The following is a 17,828-nucleotide window of genomic DNA, read 5'->3' as shown; positions in this document are numbered from 1 at the left end:
AAAGACTTCCCCCTTATCCTTAAGCTGTGACCCCTGGTTCTGGACTCCCCCAACATCGGGAACAATCTTCCCGCATCTAGCCTCTCCAACCCCTTAAGAATTTTATATGTTTCTATAAGATCCCCCCTCAGTCTTCTAAATTCCAGCGAGTACAAGCCCAGTCTATCCAGTCTTTCCTCATATGAAAGTCCCGCCATCCCAGGGATCAATCTGGTGAACCTTCTCTGTACTCCCTCTAAGGCAAGAACGTCTTTCCTCAGGTTAGGAGACCAAAACTGCACACAATACTCCAGGTGCGGTCTCACCAAGGCCCTGTACAACTGCAGCAGAACCTCCCTGCTCCTAAACTCAAATCCTCTTGCTATGAATGCCAACATACCATTCGCTTTCTTCACTGCCTGCTGCACCTGCATGCTTGCTTTCAATGACTGGTGCACCATGACACCCAGGTCACGTTGCATCTCCCCTTCTTCCAATAGGTCACCATTCAGGTAATACTCTGCTTTCCTGTTCTTGCCGCCAAAGTGGATAACCTCACATTTATCTACATTATATTGCATCTGCTATGCATTTGCCCACTCGCCTAATCTATCCAAGTCACTCTGCAGCCTCCTAGCATCCTCCTCGCAGCTAACACTGCCACCCAGCTTCGTGTCATCCGCAAACTTAGAGATGTTGCATTCAATTCCCTCGTCCAAATCATTAATATACACTGTAAATAACTGGGGTCCCAGCACTGAGCCTTGCGGTACCCCACTAGTCACTGCCTGCCATTCTGAAAAGGACCCGTTTATTCCTACTCTTTGCTTCCTGTCCGCCAACCAATTTTCTATCCACCTCAACACTGAACCCTCAATACCGTGTGCTTTAAGTTTGTACACCAATCTCCTATATGGGACCTTGTCGAAGGCCTTCTGAAAGTCCAGATAGAACAAAAGGATGTGTAACATTAAGTTAATTATAATCTTTTAGCCCAAAAAGTGCCAAAACTGTTTGGACTCTTCCCATTCTCTTAGTACTAGTCTCTGTCATTTGTGCACTGATGATGCAACTTTCTACACCAATGTTGTTTCCTGCACCTTGGCTCTCTCCACCTCCCCATCCCCTACCCTGATAAAACAGGGATATAGTTTCTCTGACCCTCAGCTTCTGCTATTCAGCCTCCACATTTGACTGATCATCCTTTGCAACCTCAAGATAATTCCAAGATACCACCTTCAGCTACATCTTCCACTCCCTTTCCAGCATTTCAATGGACCATTTCTTCTTGACACTTGCTACCATCCAGTGCTATCACCCACTCCATGTCCTACAGTGTTTAAAAAAAGCAAATGATCTTTCACCTCGTCCTTTCCTACCGTCCATAAACCCAAACAGTCTTTCCAGGTGAAGAAGCGATTCACTTACGTGACTGTACTACATATAGCGTATTGCATTCGGTGTTCATGCAGATTGCTTTGTGGACTGGTTGTGTTCAACTCAAAAGGGCAACCTTCAGCTTCCTATTGCCAACAATTAATTCCTAATTCCACTTATATTCATTGTCTGAGGGCTCCTTTATGATTATAACAAAGCCCAATGTAAACCTTTTTGCCTCCTCATTAGCACACCCTAACCTGCCATTTCACTTTATCACAGGGCTATTCCCCAAAAAAATTCTAATACACTGAGACTTCCTACTTTCCACATTCTTAAGTTATTTTTGTACATTTCATTCTTTGAACATAGAAGAGTGTAATACAGCACAGGAACTGGCCCTTTGGCCCAAAATGTCTGTGCCGACCAGGATCAGATCAACTCTTAACTGCCTGCACATAATCCATATCACTTCATTCCCTGCACATCCATGTGTCTATTGAAAAGTTTCTTGAATGCCACTTTCGTATCTGCCTCCAACATCACCCCCAACAGCACATTCCAGGCACAAAGCACCCTCTGTGTAAAACAAAAATTGCCCCGCAGATCTCCTATAAATTTGCCCCTCTCAACTTAAGGCTATGCCCTCTAGTATTAGTATTCCCATCCTGGGAAAAGGTTCTGACTGCTACCTTATCTATCTCATGATTGTATATACATATCTACTGAATGAAAACCATAAATAATTTAAAGAGGAAATAACAAAATGATACAAGCAATAGGTAACGTACAGATTCCAAGTCCTGTCTACTTCGATTCCGGCGCCGTCTCTCGCGTGGAGGTAGTTCAGTTGCTGTTGTCCCAACATCTACAGGATAAGGGAAAGTTTCTCCATGACTTCCTGTTTAAGAGATTGCACTGAAGTTAAAAGGAAAACTGAAACTTTGCCTTTGTAATTTATTTCAGAGACTCGAGATGTAGCACTGACCTAAAAAGGCACTTTCTGATTCCAGCAAAGAATTCTTCATTAAGTCTTCCTGTGAACCTCGAGCCTGCTAGAGTAATTTTCAAAAAATTAAACTAGGAAATGCGTAAATATACAAATGAATATCATAGGTATAAATTAATGCATGTAATAAAATGTTCCCAAGAAAATAATTGCCAATGTATAATTCACATCACCATGCTGAATCAACATATTGACATTTTAAGTTTTTCACCTTGTAATGAAAATCAACCGTAAAATATTTTGTTTTGCATTTGATTATTTTGATTTGCGATAAGTGTGCAATAAGATAAGAAAATTGTAAAGTTTAGAGAAAGATTTTGAATTTTATATTATATTGGACATGACCTGCAAAATGGATGCAAGCATGCAGCTTCCTTAAACCATTTCCTAAATGGGGAGAAAGAAAATCAACTGATCCATTTTGTTAACAAGAGCACCAGATACTTTTATTTGAAGGATTTCAGTTTATATCTACAACCTTTTTATAACTCACGCAGGTAAAATAGGCTATACAGTATACCCTCGTTTTAATGGACCTCTTTGTAATGGATTTCGGTTACAGTGAACTGAATCTGTTGTAGACCGAGCTCGTTGTTTCATAGAATGACAACTAGGTGGATGGAGCGATTGGTGATTTTGAACCATTTTAGCTTAGTTTAGTTTAGAGATACAGCGTGGAAAAACTGAGCAGCAATCACCATACACTAATTCTATGCTACACCTCAGGACAATTACCGCAGTAGTTCTATCTTTCCTCCCACATTGCAAAGACAGTGTGACAGCGTGAGTTTCCCCCAGTGCCGCACCCACCTCCTCCCGACACCGCAAAGACGTGCAGGCCTGCAGCACAAATAGCCTCCGTGGACCACCGGGCGCCCCTGCACACCTGCACCATCCCCAGTCAACCAGTTCACCAGAGCACCCAGAGGAAACCCATGCGGCACAGGGAGCACCTGAGGGTAGGATCGAACCCAAGCCACTGACAGCAGCTCCTCCAATGACCTACAGAAGCCAACCACACCACAAACCTGCACATCTCCACAACGCGGGAGGAAGCCCACGCTGCCATAGGGAGCACCCATGGTCAGGGTGGAACTCGGGCTTTGATGCTGTGTGGTAGCAACCCTACTGCTGTGTCATCCCAAGGTATTGTGTATTTTGTGTGACTGTTTATTGAGCAGTGTATGTGTATTGGTTGTTATTCCATTAATACTGTACACATTAACCTCCTTATTCGGTTATAGTGGACAATAGGCATTAACGGACATCATTACCCCCCGTGTGGTCCATTAATGTGACGGTTTACTGTATATGGTATTCATTTTGCTTGTGATTATCAGCATGAAATTTACTTACCAATTCTATATTGCGTGAATTCATATGGGATGCTATAAAAAAAATGGGAAACGTAAAAGATAAATTGAGAAACTTTTTTTTACATAAAACGATTACCTTCAACCTGAAATGAAAATCAAGGTATCTTTTTTCGAATGAACTTTCAGATCTGCTGAGTGCTTCTAGCATTTCTACTTTTACTGTATCAGAACTTTTGCCAAGATAGTATAAGCCCTTGTGGCAGATCTCAGAACCTGAACATTCACAACATGTCACAGGATGTCATTGAGGTTAGTTCATACAAAAAATCACCAGTTTGATATCCATGACCTTTTATACCCCACACCAGATAACAATTTTGAACTAGTACAGTTGGATTTTATTATAACATCTTTTGTGATTTACCTACTTCTGGACTGTCTCTAGCAAGGGTCAGTATCACAAATACAGCCAATCAAATTACTAATCTGTTTGTCTTCAATCTGTCTGCAGACCAACCACACCACTGGTTATCAAAGCTTCTCCTCCATTATGCAGCATGGAAAATATGACTTTTCTACTCCGTCCATCGGCCATCGCCAGTGAATCACCTGCAATGGCTTCTCTTTTTGTTTCTGCAGCATGTCTGGGGATGCCCATAGGCAGCTTGGCTCCCCCAACTTCTCATGTCGTGCTCCTTCTTAACACACAGTATTGAGGGTAATTTATTGGCTCACAGAAAGCAGGGATTTGGAATGAATGGGTCATTTTCAGATAAGCACTCAGTGTTTGGTAGGATGCAGACGCAAGGAACTAAAGATGCTATGATCTTAAGCAAAAAAGCAATGCGGGAGGAACACAGCAGGTCTTGCAGCATTTATGGAAGGAGTGAACAGGTGATGTTTCAGTTTGCCTCCACAGATTCCCTCTTCTGTCCAGAGATGCTGCCTGACCTACTGAGTTTTTTTTTGCACTGGTAGGATGCCACAGGGATCAGCCCTGAAGGTCAACAACCTACAATCTACATTAATGACTTTGTAGAAAACACTATAGATCCTTGAAGGTGGCAATGCAGGGGGTAACCTGGTACGAATGGCCTGGCCTTCATTAGTCAGGACATTTAATACAGAAGGTGGGAGGTTATGTTCAGACTTTATAAAACACTGGTCCGTCCTCAGCTGGAGGACTGTTTAAGTTCTGGTAATCAAGATATAGGGTGAATGTGAAAGCACTGGAGAATGTGCAGAGGAGATTCACCAAGATAATGCCTGGAATTTAGTCGTTCAGTTAAAAGGAAAAAAAGAATCTAGGTATTTTCTCCCTGGAACAATGTAAGTTAAGTGGGGGCATGCTGAATATATAAAGTTTGAGGGGCATGAGTTAAGTATATAATGAGGGGTATAGATTAGAGTAGACTGCAGAAAACCTTTCCCCATATAAGAGATAGATAAAACTGAAGGACATAGGTTTAATGTAAGGGGGAAGAATGCTGATTGACCGAGTCTTCCTCTTGTTTTTATGTTCTTAACAGCATCCAAAATAAAACATTGTTTCACTGAATGTCAGCCTCCCTTTTAAACTAAATGTGTGCACAATTGTATACAACATAATCTAGGATTCCCATTTGATCATTAAGAACTCAACTAGACCTAGTCAAAAGCACATGAGCAATATCCTTTTCCTACTTTTGTTTTTTCTTTAAACAATTAACTTAACTTTAAACTCGTTATATTCAAAGCCAAATGATGCCCAAATAATATTAGTTTCCAAAGAGTGCAAAAAATTCTAGATTATAACTATTGTTGTAGATTTAACAAATATTTAGAGGTGCGTTTCAAATGTTTAAGTATTTCAAAGAAAGTAATAAACAGGAAGTAAAAGGTGGAGATGTGAGTTTTGGTCTCCTGTGTGCAGTTTTGGTCTCCAAATTTGAGGAAGGATATTCTTGCTATTGAGGGCGTGCAGCATAGGTTTACTAGGTTAATTCCCGGAATGGCGGGACTATCGTATGTTGAAAGACTGGAGCGACTAGGCTTGTATACACTGGAATTTAGAAGGATGAGAGGAGATCTTATCGAAACGTATAAGATTATTAAGGGGTTGGACACATTAGAGGCAGGAAACATGTTCCCAATGTTGGGGGAGTCCAGAACAAGGGGTAGGCCATTTAGAACTGAGATGAGGAAAAACGTTTTCAGTCAGAGAGTTGTGAATCTGTGAAATTCTCTGCCTCAGAAGGCAGTGGAGGCCAATTCTCTGAATGCATTCAAGAGAGAGCTGGATAGAGCTCTTAAGGATAGCAGAGTCAGGGGGTATGGGGAGAAGGCAGGAACGGATTTCTGATTGAGAATGATCAGCCATGATCACATTGAATGGCGGTGCTGGCTCGAAGGGCCGAATGGCCTCCTCCTGCACCTATTGTCTATTGTGATGGTTCAAAAGCAGGGTGATTGTAGGTTTAAGGAGCATCAGCAAAAGCCCAATAAATCTTCAGTGCTGGAGATGAGAAAACAAAAGATTTAAAGTTTAACATCAAAGACAAGAAAGAGAAATAGAAGAAATTTAATAGACATTTGACAGGTATGTCAGATGTTAGGATGGAAAATAAATTAGAGCAAACAGAAGGAGGATAAGTTTTCATCAATCCGGGTCTAGCTTGAAAGAAAGGTCATAAAGTTAATGGAGACAGGGACACTTACACATTAAGAAAATGTGCATATATGTGTTGTAGACAAAAGGATGTCAGTATACACAATTAATAAACAAATGCCTCCTTATGGGCGGAAAACAAAATAAAAATGTTTAACTTTTTAGAGGGGCTGGTAACATCACAAATAGCATGGTTAATGTTAGTTAGATTATGTATTACTGACCTGCTTCTTTCCTTTTCATGATGTCCAGTTTCTTTCTCTGTTCTCTCAATAAAGCCTCCTGTTGAATCTCCAGTGTATTACTATCATTTGGAGGGTCTGGATACATTTGTCTTACTTGAGCACGTGTTGCTGAATCTATATAATAGGGAGTTACAACAGGAACCTTAAATTCTAAAGATGGCAATAGTTTTGTTAAAAACAAACTACACAAAGTGTTGGAGTAACTCAGTGGGTCAGGCAGCATCTCTGACGAACATAGATAGGTGACGTTTCAGGTCAGGACCCTTGTTCAGATTGATTATAAGGGAGAGAAGAAAGTTGGGCGAGGGGGCCAGAACAAAGTGGGGAAGAGAATTGGACAAGACCAGAAATGAAAAGACAGAAGGGATGAGACAAAAGGATTGAAGAGTTGCAAATTGTGAAGCTAGAGAATGAATTAAGGTAGAAGGGGAGGGGAAGAAATAGGTGGGTGTGCAGGTGAGGCACAGGAGAGGGGGGGGAGAGTGGGGGCAGAATGGGAGAATGTTGTGGTTACCTAAAATTGGAGAATTCAATGTTCACACCTTTGGGTTTTAAGCAACCCAAGCAGAATATGAGGTGTTGTTCCTCCAGTTTGGGTGTGGTCTCACTCACTCTGGCAGTGAAGGAGGCCTTGGACAGAAATGTCAGAATGGGAAGGGGACTTAAAATGGTTAGCAACCAGAAGATCCAGCAGGCCTTGGCGGAGTAGTAATGGGGAACAAAGAAATGTGCCTGAAATTCAAGGGGGTTATGGGGCCGAAGTGAGTGCATTCACTATTGCCGAGAAGATGCTTGGGAAGCTGAAAAGTCTGAAGGTGGATACGTTATCTGGAACAGATGGACTACACGCCAGGGTTCTGAAAGAGGAGCTATTAAGATTGTGGAGTCATTAGTAGTGATCTTTCAAGAATCATTAGAGCCAGAATAGTTCCAGAGGACTGGAAAATCGCAAATATAACTCCACTGTTTTAGAAGGGAGCAAGACAAAAGAAAGGAAATCCTAGGCCAGTTAGTCTGACTTCTGTGGTTGGTAAAATTTTAAGAGTCCATTATTAAGGATGAGGTTCCAGGATGTTTGGAAGCACATTATAAAACAGGCCAAAGTAAACGTATTCTGTTAAGGGGAGATCTTGCCTGAAAAATCAGTAGTATTTTATTTGAGGAGGTAACAAACAGGATAAGCAACAGAGAGCCTGTGTATGTTGTTTATGTGGATTTTCAGAAGGCCTTTGATAAGGTGCCACATGAGGCTGCTGAACAAGATAGTATTAGGGGCAAGGTACTAGCATCATAGTAAAATTAGCTGACTGGCAGAAGGCAAAGTGTGGAAATAAAGGGGGCCTTTTCTGGTTCTGCAGGGATCGCCACCTTTCACATTATATGTTAATGATCTGGATGAGGGAATTGATGGCTTTTTGGCCAAGTTTGCGGATGATTCGAAGATAGGTAGAGGTGAAGATAGTGTTGAGTAAGCAGGAGGACTGCAGAAGGACTTGGACAGATTGGGAGAGTGGGCAAAGAAGTGGCAAATGGAATACAGCGAAGCAAAGTGTATGGTCATGCACTTTGATAGAATGGATAAAGGTGTAGACTACTTTCTAAATGGGGAAACCATTCAGAAATCAAAGGGATTTGGGAATGCTGGTGCTGGATTCCCAAATGGTTAATTTACAGGTTGAGTTGGCAGTCAGGAAAGCAAATAGAATGCTAGCATTCATTTTGAGGAAATATGAAATCCTGAGGCTTTATCAGGTGCTGGTGAGACCACATTTGGAATATTGTGAGCAGTTTTGGACCCCATTTCTGAGGAAGGATGTGCTGGCTTTGGAATCCAGAGGAGGTTTAGGAAAATGATCCCAGAGATGACTGGGTCTGTACTTACTGAAGTTTAGAAGTTTAGAAGGATGAGGAGGGGTCTCATTGAAACCTATCAGATAATGAAAGGCCTAGATAGAGTCAACATGGAAAGGATGTTTCCAGTAATGGGAGAGTCAAGAACCAGGGGGCATAGCCTCAGAATAAAAGGACATACCTTCAGAATATAGATGAGGAATTTCTTTAGCCAGAGAGTGGTAAATCTGTGGAATTCATTGCCACAGACAACTGTGGAGGCCAAATCATTGGGTAGTTTTAAAGCAGAGATTGATAGATTCTTGAATTGTAAGGGTGTCAAAGATTACGGGAAGAAGCCAGGCGTATGAGGCTGCGAGGGAAAATAGATCAGCCGTGATTGAATGGCAGTCAACTCGATGGGCTGAATGGCCCAATTCAACTCCTATGTCTTATGGTCTCGTCTAGAGGTGGCTTTGTCACTCTCTTTAACACCACTTTTTGGGTGAATTAGGTCTCCCTCAGATCCCCTCCAAATCTCCTGTTATCCTGAATGTATGTCCTCTAGTTTTATCTATCTCTGCTGACAGGAAAGGTTTCCTGCAGTGCCCCTCAATGTTACATATGTCTCCATTTCACCTCCTCCATTCCAGAGTAAACAGAGCCAGCCTCTCTTCATAAGTGAAATGATCAATCCCAAGCCACGTTCTGGTGAATTGCCTCTATACCCTCTCCAATTATATTGTCTTTCCTACAGAGTGGTGACCAGAACTACACAGTTCTTCAGCTGAAGTGGAACCAATGTTTTATAAACGTGAAGCACAACATCCTTACTCGGTATGTAATGCTTCAACCAATGAGGTCTCATAAGACCTCTTGATCACGTTATCAACCTGGCCACTGTTGATTTCAAGGATCACCTCACATTTGTCTGGATTAAGTAGCATCTGCAATTTCTCAGCTCATTTCACTAACATACATCATCCAGTAGCCTAAAACTACCTTTCACATTATCAACAACTCCACCAATTTTCATGTCACCTGCAGACTTACTGATCATGCCTCCTACATCCAAATCATTTATGGAAAATCTAGTTTTTTTTAATAGTTTCAAATAACGGGGGGTGGCTAAACCTGCAATAAAAGCAGAACACAGAGCAGGACTGCCAGTTTCAATCAGAGAGCGTGCTCAGCCTTGATGATCATGTCAAAATATTGAGCCTGGAGAGCTACTAAGGAAGAGAACAGGCTTCGTAAACAGGCAATTGGTGAGCTTCAGTGGCACACCAGTCAGTGGCATATCCAGGCCTTTCAGCTAATTTGATTTAAATTCAATGATGATTGGGTGCCAATATTTGACGAGATAATAAGTTATATATTCATTTAAATTCACAGCTTCAAGTCAAACAATTAAAAAAATATTTGCACACACCCCCCCATTAGTAAACATAACTATTTATGTCATATTAATGAAATTTGATCTGATTCATAACACCGCCAATAAAAATACTACATTTTCTTATGACTAAAGTATTCAGCAGAGCATGCATTTAGTAAAGTAGACCAGTCCAAATTATGATTTTTATCTGAACCTACCTCTGTACTTTAGGTCGTTGAATTCTCTAATGTTTTGTAAATTAACAGAATCTGGCCCTTTTGAAGGAGGTCGGTGTACCAGGGCCTGTATACGTTGTCTGGCCAAATCAAAGACATCAACATGATTTCTATCTCGCTTCCTATTAAGAAACATTTTACAAATAAGAAATATTAACTTCAAAAGGTAAAGCATTGACAGCACATTTAACTCCATGTCCTATAACATGAATGTGTATAGGTAGTTTAGATACTACTTTGGCATTGGGTTTGGTTTTCTTGGTTGAGCGTTATTCTGGTGTTATAGCACGTACTTTGTGTTTTAACAGTAATTCATGTTTCATATTTATAGATTCAGATTCTGAGGCAAAATAATAACTGGTGAATGCATTTGAAAGGTCATATTTCCATTATTTAGTCAAATGTACAATAAATAGAAAACAAAAGTTCTGAAACTATTTGGGAGATCAGGCAGCATCTGTGGAGAAAGAAACATGCCATTTTTACTAGCAATAAATTCATGCTATACTATCCCTTTCCCTGCCAATAATACATATCTTACTACATCTGGCCAATGTTTTCTGTCTTTCACCTTTCCGTCATCTGCAGCATTTTACTTTACAGCAAAAATAGCAGTCACTTAACCACACCTTATTACACAGAAAATCACTGGTTGGGGCATACTGAAATAAATTGAATGTCAAAAGAATGTCATCTAAAACATTTCTCTAAACTCCTTACCTGCATTTTTAACAGCTCTCAACCCTATAATTCAATTATACTTGCCGAGAAAAAGATGGTCCTTTTTGATATCGGGCATACACGAAAATGCTTGGCAGTATTATAAGAGGCAACAAATAACTACTTAAACTAGAACAATACACCATGTGCCCAACATAAAAATTAACAGCTCCCTTGTGCCATCTCCACTTTTAGTAAAATATTGTTGGCTTTTATCTCAATGCCATATGCCTGCAATGTGCATCTCATACTTTGATTTCCTTAGTATCTAAAAATTATATCATTTTTATCTTAAAGTACTCAGCAACTAAGCATCTACAGGTGGATCTTGACACCCCTGTCTCATAAGAGTTTTGTACATTTAATGTAATCACTTATTTTTTTCTAAATTCTCGAGAGTGCAGACAATAGGTGCAGGAGTAGGCCATTCGGCCCTTCGAGCCAGCACCACCATTCAATGTGATCATGGCTGATCATTCTCAATCAGTACCCCGTTCCTGCCTTCTCCTCATACCCCCCTGACTCCGCTTTCCTTAAGAGCTCTATCTAGCTCTAATTGGGTTCCGATCAGGTGATTCACTTGGCCATTCAGGAATTGGCCATTTTGTAGCGTTGAAAAACTCCTTTGTTGCTTTAGCAGTATGTTTGGGATCATTGTCTTGCTGTAGAATGAACCACTGGCCAATGCGTTTTGAGGCATTTGTTTGAACTTGAGCAGATAGGATGTGTCTATACACTTCAGAATTCATTATGCTACTACCAGCAGCAGTTGTATCATCAATGAAGATAAGTGAACCAGTACCTTCAGCATCCATACATGCCCAGGCCATAAAAATCACATCACCGTGTTTCACAGATGAGATGGTATGCTTTGGATCTTGAGCAGTTCCTTCTCTCCTCCATACTTTGCTCTTGCCATCACTCTGATATAAGTTAATCTTCATCTCATCTGTCCATAAGACCTTTTTCCAGAACTGTGGTTGCTCTTTTAAGTACATCTTGGCAAACTGTAACCTGGCCATCCTATTTTTGCAGCTAACCAATAGTTTGCATCTTGCAGTGTTGCCTCTGTATTTCTGTTCATGGTCTTCTGCAGACAGTGGTCATTGACAAATCCACACCTGACTCCTGAATAGTGTTTCTAATCCGTCGAACAGGTGTTTGGGGATATTTCTTTATTAAAGAGAGAATTCTTCTGTCATCAGCTGTGGAGGTCTTCCTTGGCTTGCCAGTCCCTTTGCAATTAATAAGCTCATCAGTGCTCCCTTTCTTCTTAATGATGTTCCAAACAGTTGATTTTGGTAAGCCTAAGGTTTAGCTGATGTCTCTAACAGTTTTATTCTTGTTTCTCAGTTTCATAATGGCTTCTTTGACTTTCATTGGCACAACTTTGGTCCTCATGTTAATAAACAGCAATAAAAGTTTCCAAAGGTGATGGAAAGACTGGAGGAAAGACTAGGTGCTGAGAGCTCTCTTATACCTGCATCAAGGAGGCAATTAAACACACCTCAATTACAAATGCCTGTGAAGCCATGTGTCCCAAACATTATGGTGCCCTGAAATGGGAGGACTATGTATAAACACAGCTGTAATTTCTACATGGTGAAACCAAAATGTATAAAAATACCCTTTAATAAAATCTGATAATATGCACTATAACCACATGTGACTTTTTCTATTACAAATCTCAAATTGTGGAGTACAGAGGCAAATAAATAAATGATAGGTCTTTGTCCCAAACATTATGGAGGACACTGTATAATTGGGAGCAACTTTTGCTACAAGCTCCTTGCAACCTTGTGTACCTAATTTCTTCTTATTTTAATTATTAATTTCTTATTATCTTTTCTATAGATACCAGGATAATGAATGATGAAACTTCAATTATAGTATATGATTTCCAGTAATCTATTAACTAGAAATTCCAATAAAAAAAGGCTTCTCAGTGAGATCACAGTGCAATGTATAAATTGAATTAAGAACAGGCTGAGAAAACCACACAGCAGAAGTTAATGAATGTACTGTAGGTTTGTAAGATTATTACCTGGAATTATCTGCAGATTTTGATTTAAGGAAAACTGCTCTTCATTATTTTTATTGTGGTTACCTGCAGGTATTTGGATGAGTTTGGGGTGCTATCTGTAACTTTGCCAAATATTAATAGCTATGAAATTCAGGATTATAAACAATTCTTGAGTTCTGCAGATGAATACAAGTTTTTGGAGACTGGAGTTGAGACCATTATATGACTTACTTTCCACTCAGAAAATAAAGTATGTATGGTAAAACACAAAACAGTTTTCTGCTCTTTTCTTCCTATTTTCTTTAATCACTGCTTTCCAAATTTTTGTTACAGAAATGTGCTTGTTTTTCTAACCTGGCCATGGCAACTGCTCCATCATCTTCCATATCAGCATTTTGAAACTGATCCTCAAGACGCCGTTCCTCGCTTCGCAGCTGTTTCCTCAAAGCTGACAACTCACTAATTATATCTCTCTTTTCCTCTGTCAAAACACAAGAAGAGATCATTCAAATTACAGGGTCCAGGACGTCTCGGAGTGACCGCACGGCATCCTCAAGAGTGAGGGGGAGCAGCCTGAGGTTGTCGTGCATGTTGGCACAAATGATATAGGTAGGAAGAGGAAGGATGTTCCACAACAAGAATTTACGGAATTGGGTAGCAGACTGAAAAGCATGACCTGCAGGGCAGTGACTTCAGGATTGCTTCCATTACCTTGTGCTAGTGAAGGTAAGAATAGGAAGATAGGGGAAATTAATGTGTGGCTGAGGAGTTTGTGCAGGGGGCAGGGATTCAGATTTCTGGATCATTGGGATCTCTTCCGGGGCAGGGGTGACCTGTATAAAAGGGACGGGCTGCACCTAAACTGGAGGGGGACCAACATCCTAGAGGGAAGGTTTGTTAATGCTACACGGGAGGGTTTAAACTAGATTGGCAGGGGGGTGGGATCTCGTGCAGGACAGAGGCACGTGAGAGGCTAGAGGTATGAAGGGTGGTGGGAAAGGTTAGTGGACAAAATATGCAGGTGAAAGGCGGAGAGCGAGGAAGGAGGGTTAGTTTAAGCTGCATGTATTTTAATGCAAGGGGCTTGACGGGTAAGGCAGATGAGCTTAGGGCATGGATAGGTATGAGCGACTGGGACGTTGTAGTCATGACTAAAACCTGGTTAAGGGACGGACAGGACTGGCGGCCCAATGTTCCGGGGTACAGGAGGTTCAGGAGAGATGGGGTGAGGGAAAAAGCGATGGAGGGGGGTTGCATTGTTGGTTAAGGAGGATGTCACGGCTGTGTTTGAAGGTGACATTGCAGACAGTTCCTCTTGTGAGGCTCTATGGGTGGAGCTGAGGAACAAGAAAGGGATGATCTGACATCTCCCTCCCGTTTCTGGACCTCACCATCTCCATCACAGGAGACAGACTAATGACGGACATTTACTACAAACCCACCGACTCGCACAGCTATCTGGACTACACTTCTTCCCACCCGGTCCCCTGCAAAAAGTCTATCCCCTACTCCCAATTCCTCCGTCTACGCTGCATCTGCGCCCGGGATGAGGTGTTTCACACTAGGGCTTCCGAGATGTCCTCGTTCTTCAGAAAACGGAGCTTCCCCTCCTCCATTATAGATGAGGCTCTCACTAGGGTCTCTTCTACATCCCGCAGCTCCGCTCTTGCTCCCCCTCCCCCTCCCCCCACTCGCAACAAGGACAGGATCCCCCTCGTTCTCACCTTCCACCCCACCAGCCAGCGGATCCAACATATCATCCACCAACATTTCCGTCACCTACAACAGGACCCCACCACTGGCCATATCTTCCCATCACCTCTCTGCGTTCCGCAGAGACTGTTCCCTCCGTAACTCCCTGGTCCACTCGTCCCTTCCTACCCAAACCACCCCAACCCCGGGCACTTTCCCCTGCAACCGCACGAGATGCAACACCTGTCCCTTTACCTCCCCCCTCAACTCCATCAAAGGACCCAAACAGTCTTTCCAACCTCCTCCAACCTCATCTATTGCATCCGCTGCTCTAGATGTCAACTTATTTATATCGGCGAAACCAAGCGCAGGCTCGGCGATCGCTTCGCTGAACACCTGCGCTCGGTCCGCATTAACAAAACTGATCTCCCGGTGGCCCAGCACTTTAACTCCCCCTCCCATTCCCAGTCTGACCTCTCTGTCATGGGCCTCCTCCAGTGCCATAGTGAGGCCCGCCGGAAATTGGAGGAGCAGCACCTCATATTTCGCCTGGGCAGTTTGCAGCCCGGTGGTATGAACGTCGACTTCTCCAACTTCAGATAGCTCCTCTGTCCCTCCCTTTCCCCTCCTCCTTCCCAGATCTCCCTCTATCTTCCTGTCTCCACCTATATCCTTCCTTTGTCCCGCCCCCCTGACATCAGTCTGAAGAAGGGTCTCGACCCGAAACGTCACCCATTCCTTCTCTCCCGAGATGCTGCCTGACCTGCTGAGTTACTCCAGCATTTTGTGAATAAATCGATTTGTACCAGCATCTGCAGTTATTTTCTTATACTAAGGGATGATCACCTTGTTGGGGGAGTAATACAGACCACCGAATAGTCAAAGGGAATTAAAAGAACAAATGTGCCGGGAGATTGCAGACAGCTGCAGGTCAATAAGGTCGTTGTAGTAGGGGATTTTAACTTTCCCAATATAGACTGGGGAAATCATAGGGTGAAGGGTTTAGATGGGATGCAATTCCTCAAAAGTGTTCAGGGGAGTTTTCTTAAGCAGTATGTGGAGGCTCCTCACACGTGAGTGGGCAACGCTGGATCCAGTGTTGGGAAATTGGGAAGAGCATGTTAATGAAGTGTGTGTGGAGCCAGCCTTTTGGGACCAGTGACCACAGTTCCATTAGGTTTAAGATAGTTATGGATAGGGACGGAGAGGGTCCACGTGTTAAAATGCTCAACTGGGGTAAGGTCTACTTTGAGGGTATGAGAGAAGGTCTTGCACAAGTTGACTGGAGCAGGTTATTTGAGGGGAAAGGAACATCGGCCAAGTGGGATGTTTTTAAAAGTGTACTGAAGAAAACTCAGGATATGTACGTCCCCGTTAGAGTGAAGGGCAAAGCAGGCAAACGTAAGGAGGTTTGGCTGACGAGGGAAATTGAGATGTTAGTCAAAAACAAGAAGGATGCATGGGACAGGTATAGTCAGCTGGGATCAAGTGTATCCCTGGAGGAATTTCGGGAATAAGGAGTAACCTAAAAAAGGAAATCAGAAGGGCAAAAAGGGACCAGGAAATAAAAGGGGACTTTGGAACACATCCTGAGCTGCTGCCCAAAGGCTCTTGGGCAGGGTGGTACACCTGGCGTCACGACCAGGTTCTGAAACCCATTGCAGAAGCCATCAGCATGGGATTCAGCATCTGCAGACGAGCACGCCCCACCACCCAGATGATCACCTTTGTGAAGGCTGGAGTGCAGCTGCCAAGAACCACAGCAGCCAAGAATCTGTCGGGAATCCTGGCGACTGCGCAGGACTAGCAACGTTCTATAGACCTGGTGAAACAGTTGAATTTCCAACGGCACATCGCCACGACCACCCTGAGGCCGGACATCCTCCTGGTCTCAGAGGCGACCAAAAACATCGTCTTGTTGGAACTGACAGTGCCGTGGGAGAACCATCTGGAGGAGGCCCACGAGAGAAAGAAGACCAAATACGAAGAGCTGGTCATAGACTGCCTTAAGCAGGGCTGGAAGGCAAGGTGTATGCCCATCAAGGTTGGCTGTTGAGGTTTTGCAGGGCAAGCGCTCTACAAAGCCTTGAGTGCTCTGGGCATCACCGGAATGGAGAGGAGAAGAGCCATCAAGAACACCACAGAGGCAGTGGAGAAAGCCTCGAGATGGCTCTGGATCAGGAGAGGAGGTTCATGGGGAGGAGCGAATGCCACCTGAACACACGTCGTGGTCTGATCAACCACGGTTGGGTCGCCCGGGCGAGGGTGTCTGATGTTGAAAGACCCAAGACACCCAATGACCCCACGTTACATCACTGATGATGTGTTCAGGAGCATCAAGAGATATATTTATCAATCAATGTAGAGCAGAGGGATCTAGGAGTACAGGTGCGTGGTTCCTTGAAGGTCGAGTCGCAGGTAGATAAGGTGGTCAAAAGGGCTTTTGGCACGTTGGCCATCAGTCAGAGTATTGAGTATAGAAGTTGGGAGGTCATGTTGGAGTTGTATAAGACGTTGGTGAGACTGCATTTAGAATATTGTGTTCAGTTCTGGGCACCATGTTATAGGAAAGATATTGTCAAGCTTGAAAGGGTTCAGAAAAGATTTACGAGGATGTTGCCAGGACTAGAGGATGTGAGCTATAGGGAGAGGTTGAGTTGTCTGGGTCTCTATTCCATGGAGCGCAGGAAGATAAGGGGTGATCTTATAGAAGTATACAAAATCATGAGAGGAATAGATCGGGTAGATGCACAGTCTTTTGCCCAGAGTTGGGGAATCGAGGACCAGGGGACAAAGGTTCAAGGTGAAGGGGAAAAGATTTAATAGGAATCCGAGGAGTAACTTTTTCACACAAAGGGTGGTGGGTCTATGGAACAAACTGCCAGAGGAGGTAGTTGAGGCTGGGACTATCCCATCGTTTAAGAACCAGTTAGACAGGTACATGGATAGGACAGCTTTGGAGGGAAATGGACCAAGCGCAGGCAAGTGGGACTAGGGCAGCTGGGACATTGTTGGCAAGTTGTGCCGAAGGGCTTGGTTCCACACTGTATCACTCTCTGACTCTAAGTAAGGAGAAATGAACCTGAAATTATGCAACAAAATGATATAAAACAAATCAGTGTTGCACTACGAGTTGGATACCACAGCTGCCATTTTGGAGGTTCACACTCCAGCAAAAATCTCCCAATCTGTAATAACATCACTTAAGTTTGTGTTAAATGAACCAACAAAATTATTTTTAAATGTTCTGCTGCCATCTCTTACTCAGTTTGCCACTTCAGTCACCTTCTTATACATCTTGTATGATTCTCTGATTGTAATAATGTGAATGGTGAAGTGGAAAGATGGGAGAAGCCTCAAATGCCAGCATAGAGTG

At 42.8% G+C, this 17,828-nt stretch overlaps 1 protein-coding gene across 7 annotated transcripts in view; it reads right to left on the bottom strand.

Annotated features, from left to right (window-relative positions):
* The window catches only part of cspp1a (centrosome and spindle pole associated protein 1a), a 67,838-nt gene that overhangs the window by 5,175 nt on the left and 44,835 nt on the right, over nucleotides 1–17,828 (bottom strand). For 5 of the 7 annotated variants that reach the window (XM_078398703.1, XM_078398704.1, XM_078398705.1 and 2 more), the window contains 6 exons: nucleotides 13,115–13,241; nucleotides 10,000–10,139; nucleotides 6,553–6,687; nucleotides 3,722–3,753; nucleotides 2,345–2,411; nucleotides 2,148–2,257 (listed from right to left, as the gene is read on the bottom strand). In XM_078398703.1, the coding sequence (XP_078254829.1) occupies nucleotides 2,148–2,257; nucleotides 2,345–2,411; nucleotides 3,722–3,753; nucleotides 6,553–6,687; nucleotides 10,000–10,139; nucleotides 13,115–13,241 (611 nt within the window). The remainder of the gene's footprint in view (nucleotides 1–2,147; nucleotides 2,258–2,344; nucleotides 2,412–3,721; nucleotides 3,754–6,552; nucleotides 6,688–9,999; nucleotides 10,140–13,114; nucleotides 13,242–17,828) is intronic. The other 2 variants (XM_078398702.1, XM_078398701.1) reach the window with 2 other exon arrangements.

This window comes from Rhinoraja longicauda, chromosome 4 (assembly GCF_053455715.1).
Source record: "Rhinoraja longicauda isolate Sanriku21f chromosome 4, sRhiLon1.1, whole genome shotgun sequence".
In the NCBI taxonomy this organism is placed as follows: Eukaryota; Metazoa; Chordata; class Chondrichthyes; order Rajiformes; family Arhynchobatidae; genus Rhinoraja; species Rhinoraja longicauda.
This window is presented reverse-complemented; position numbering and strand designations above follow the sequence as displayed.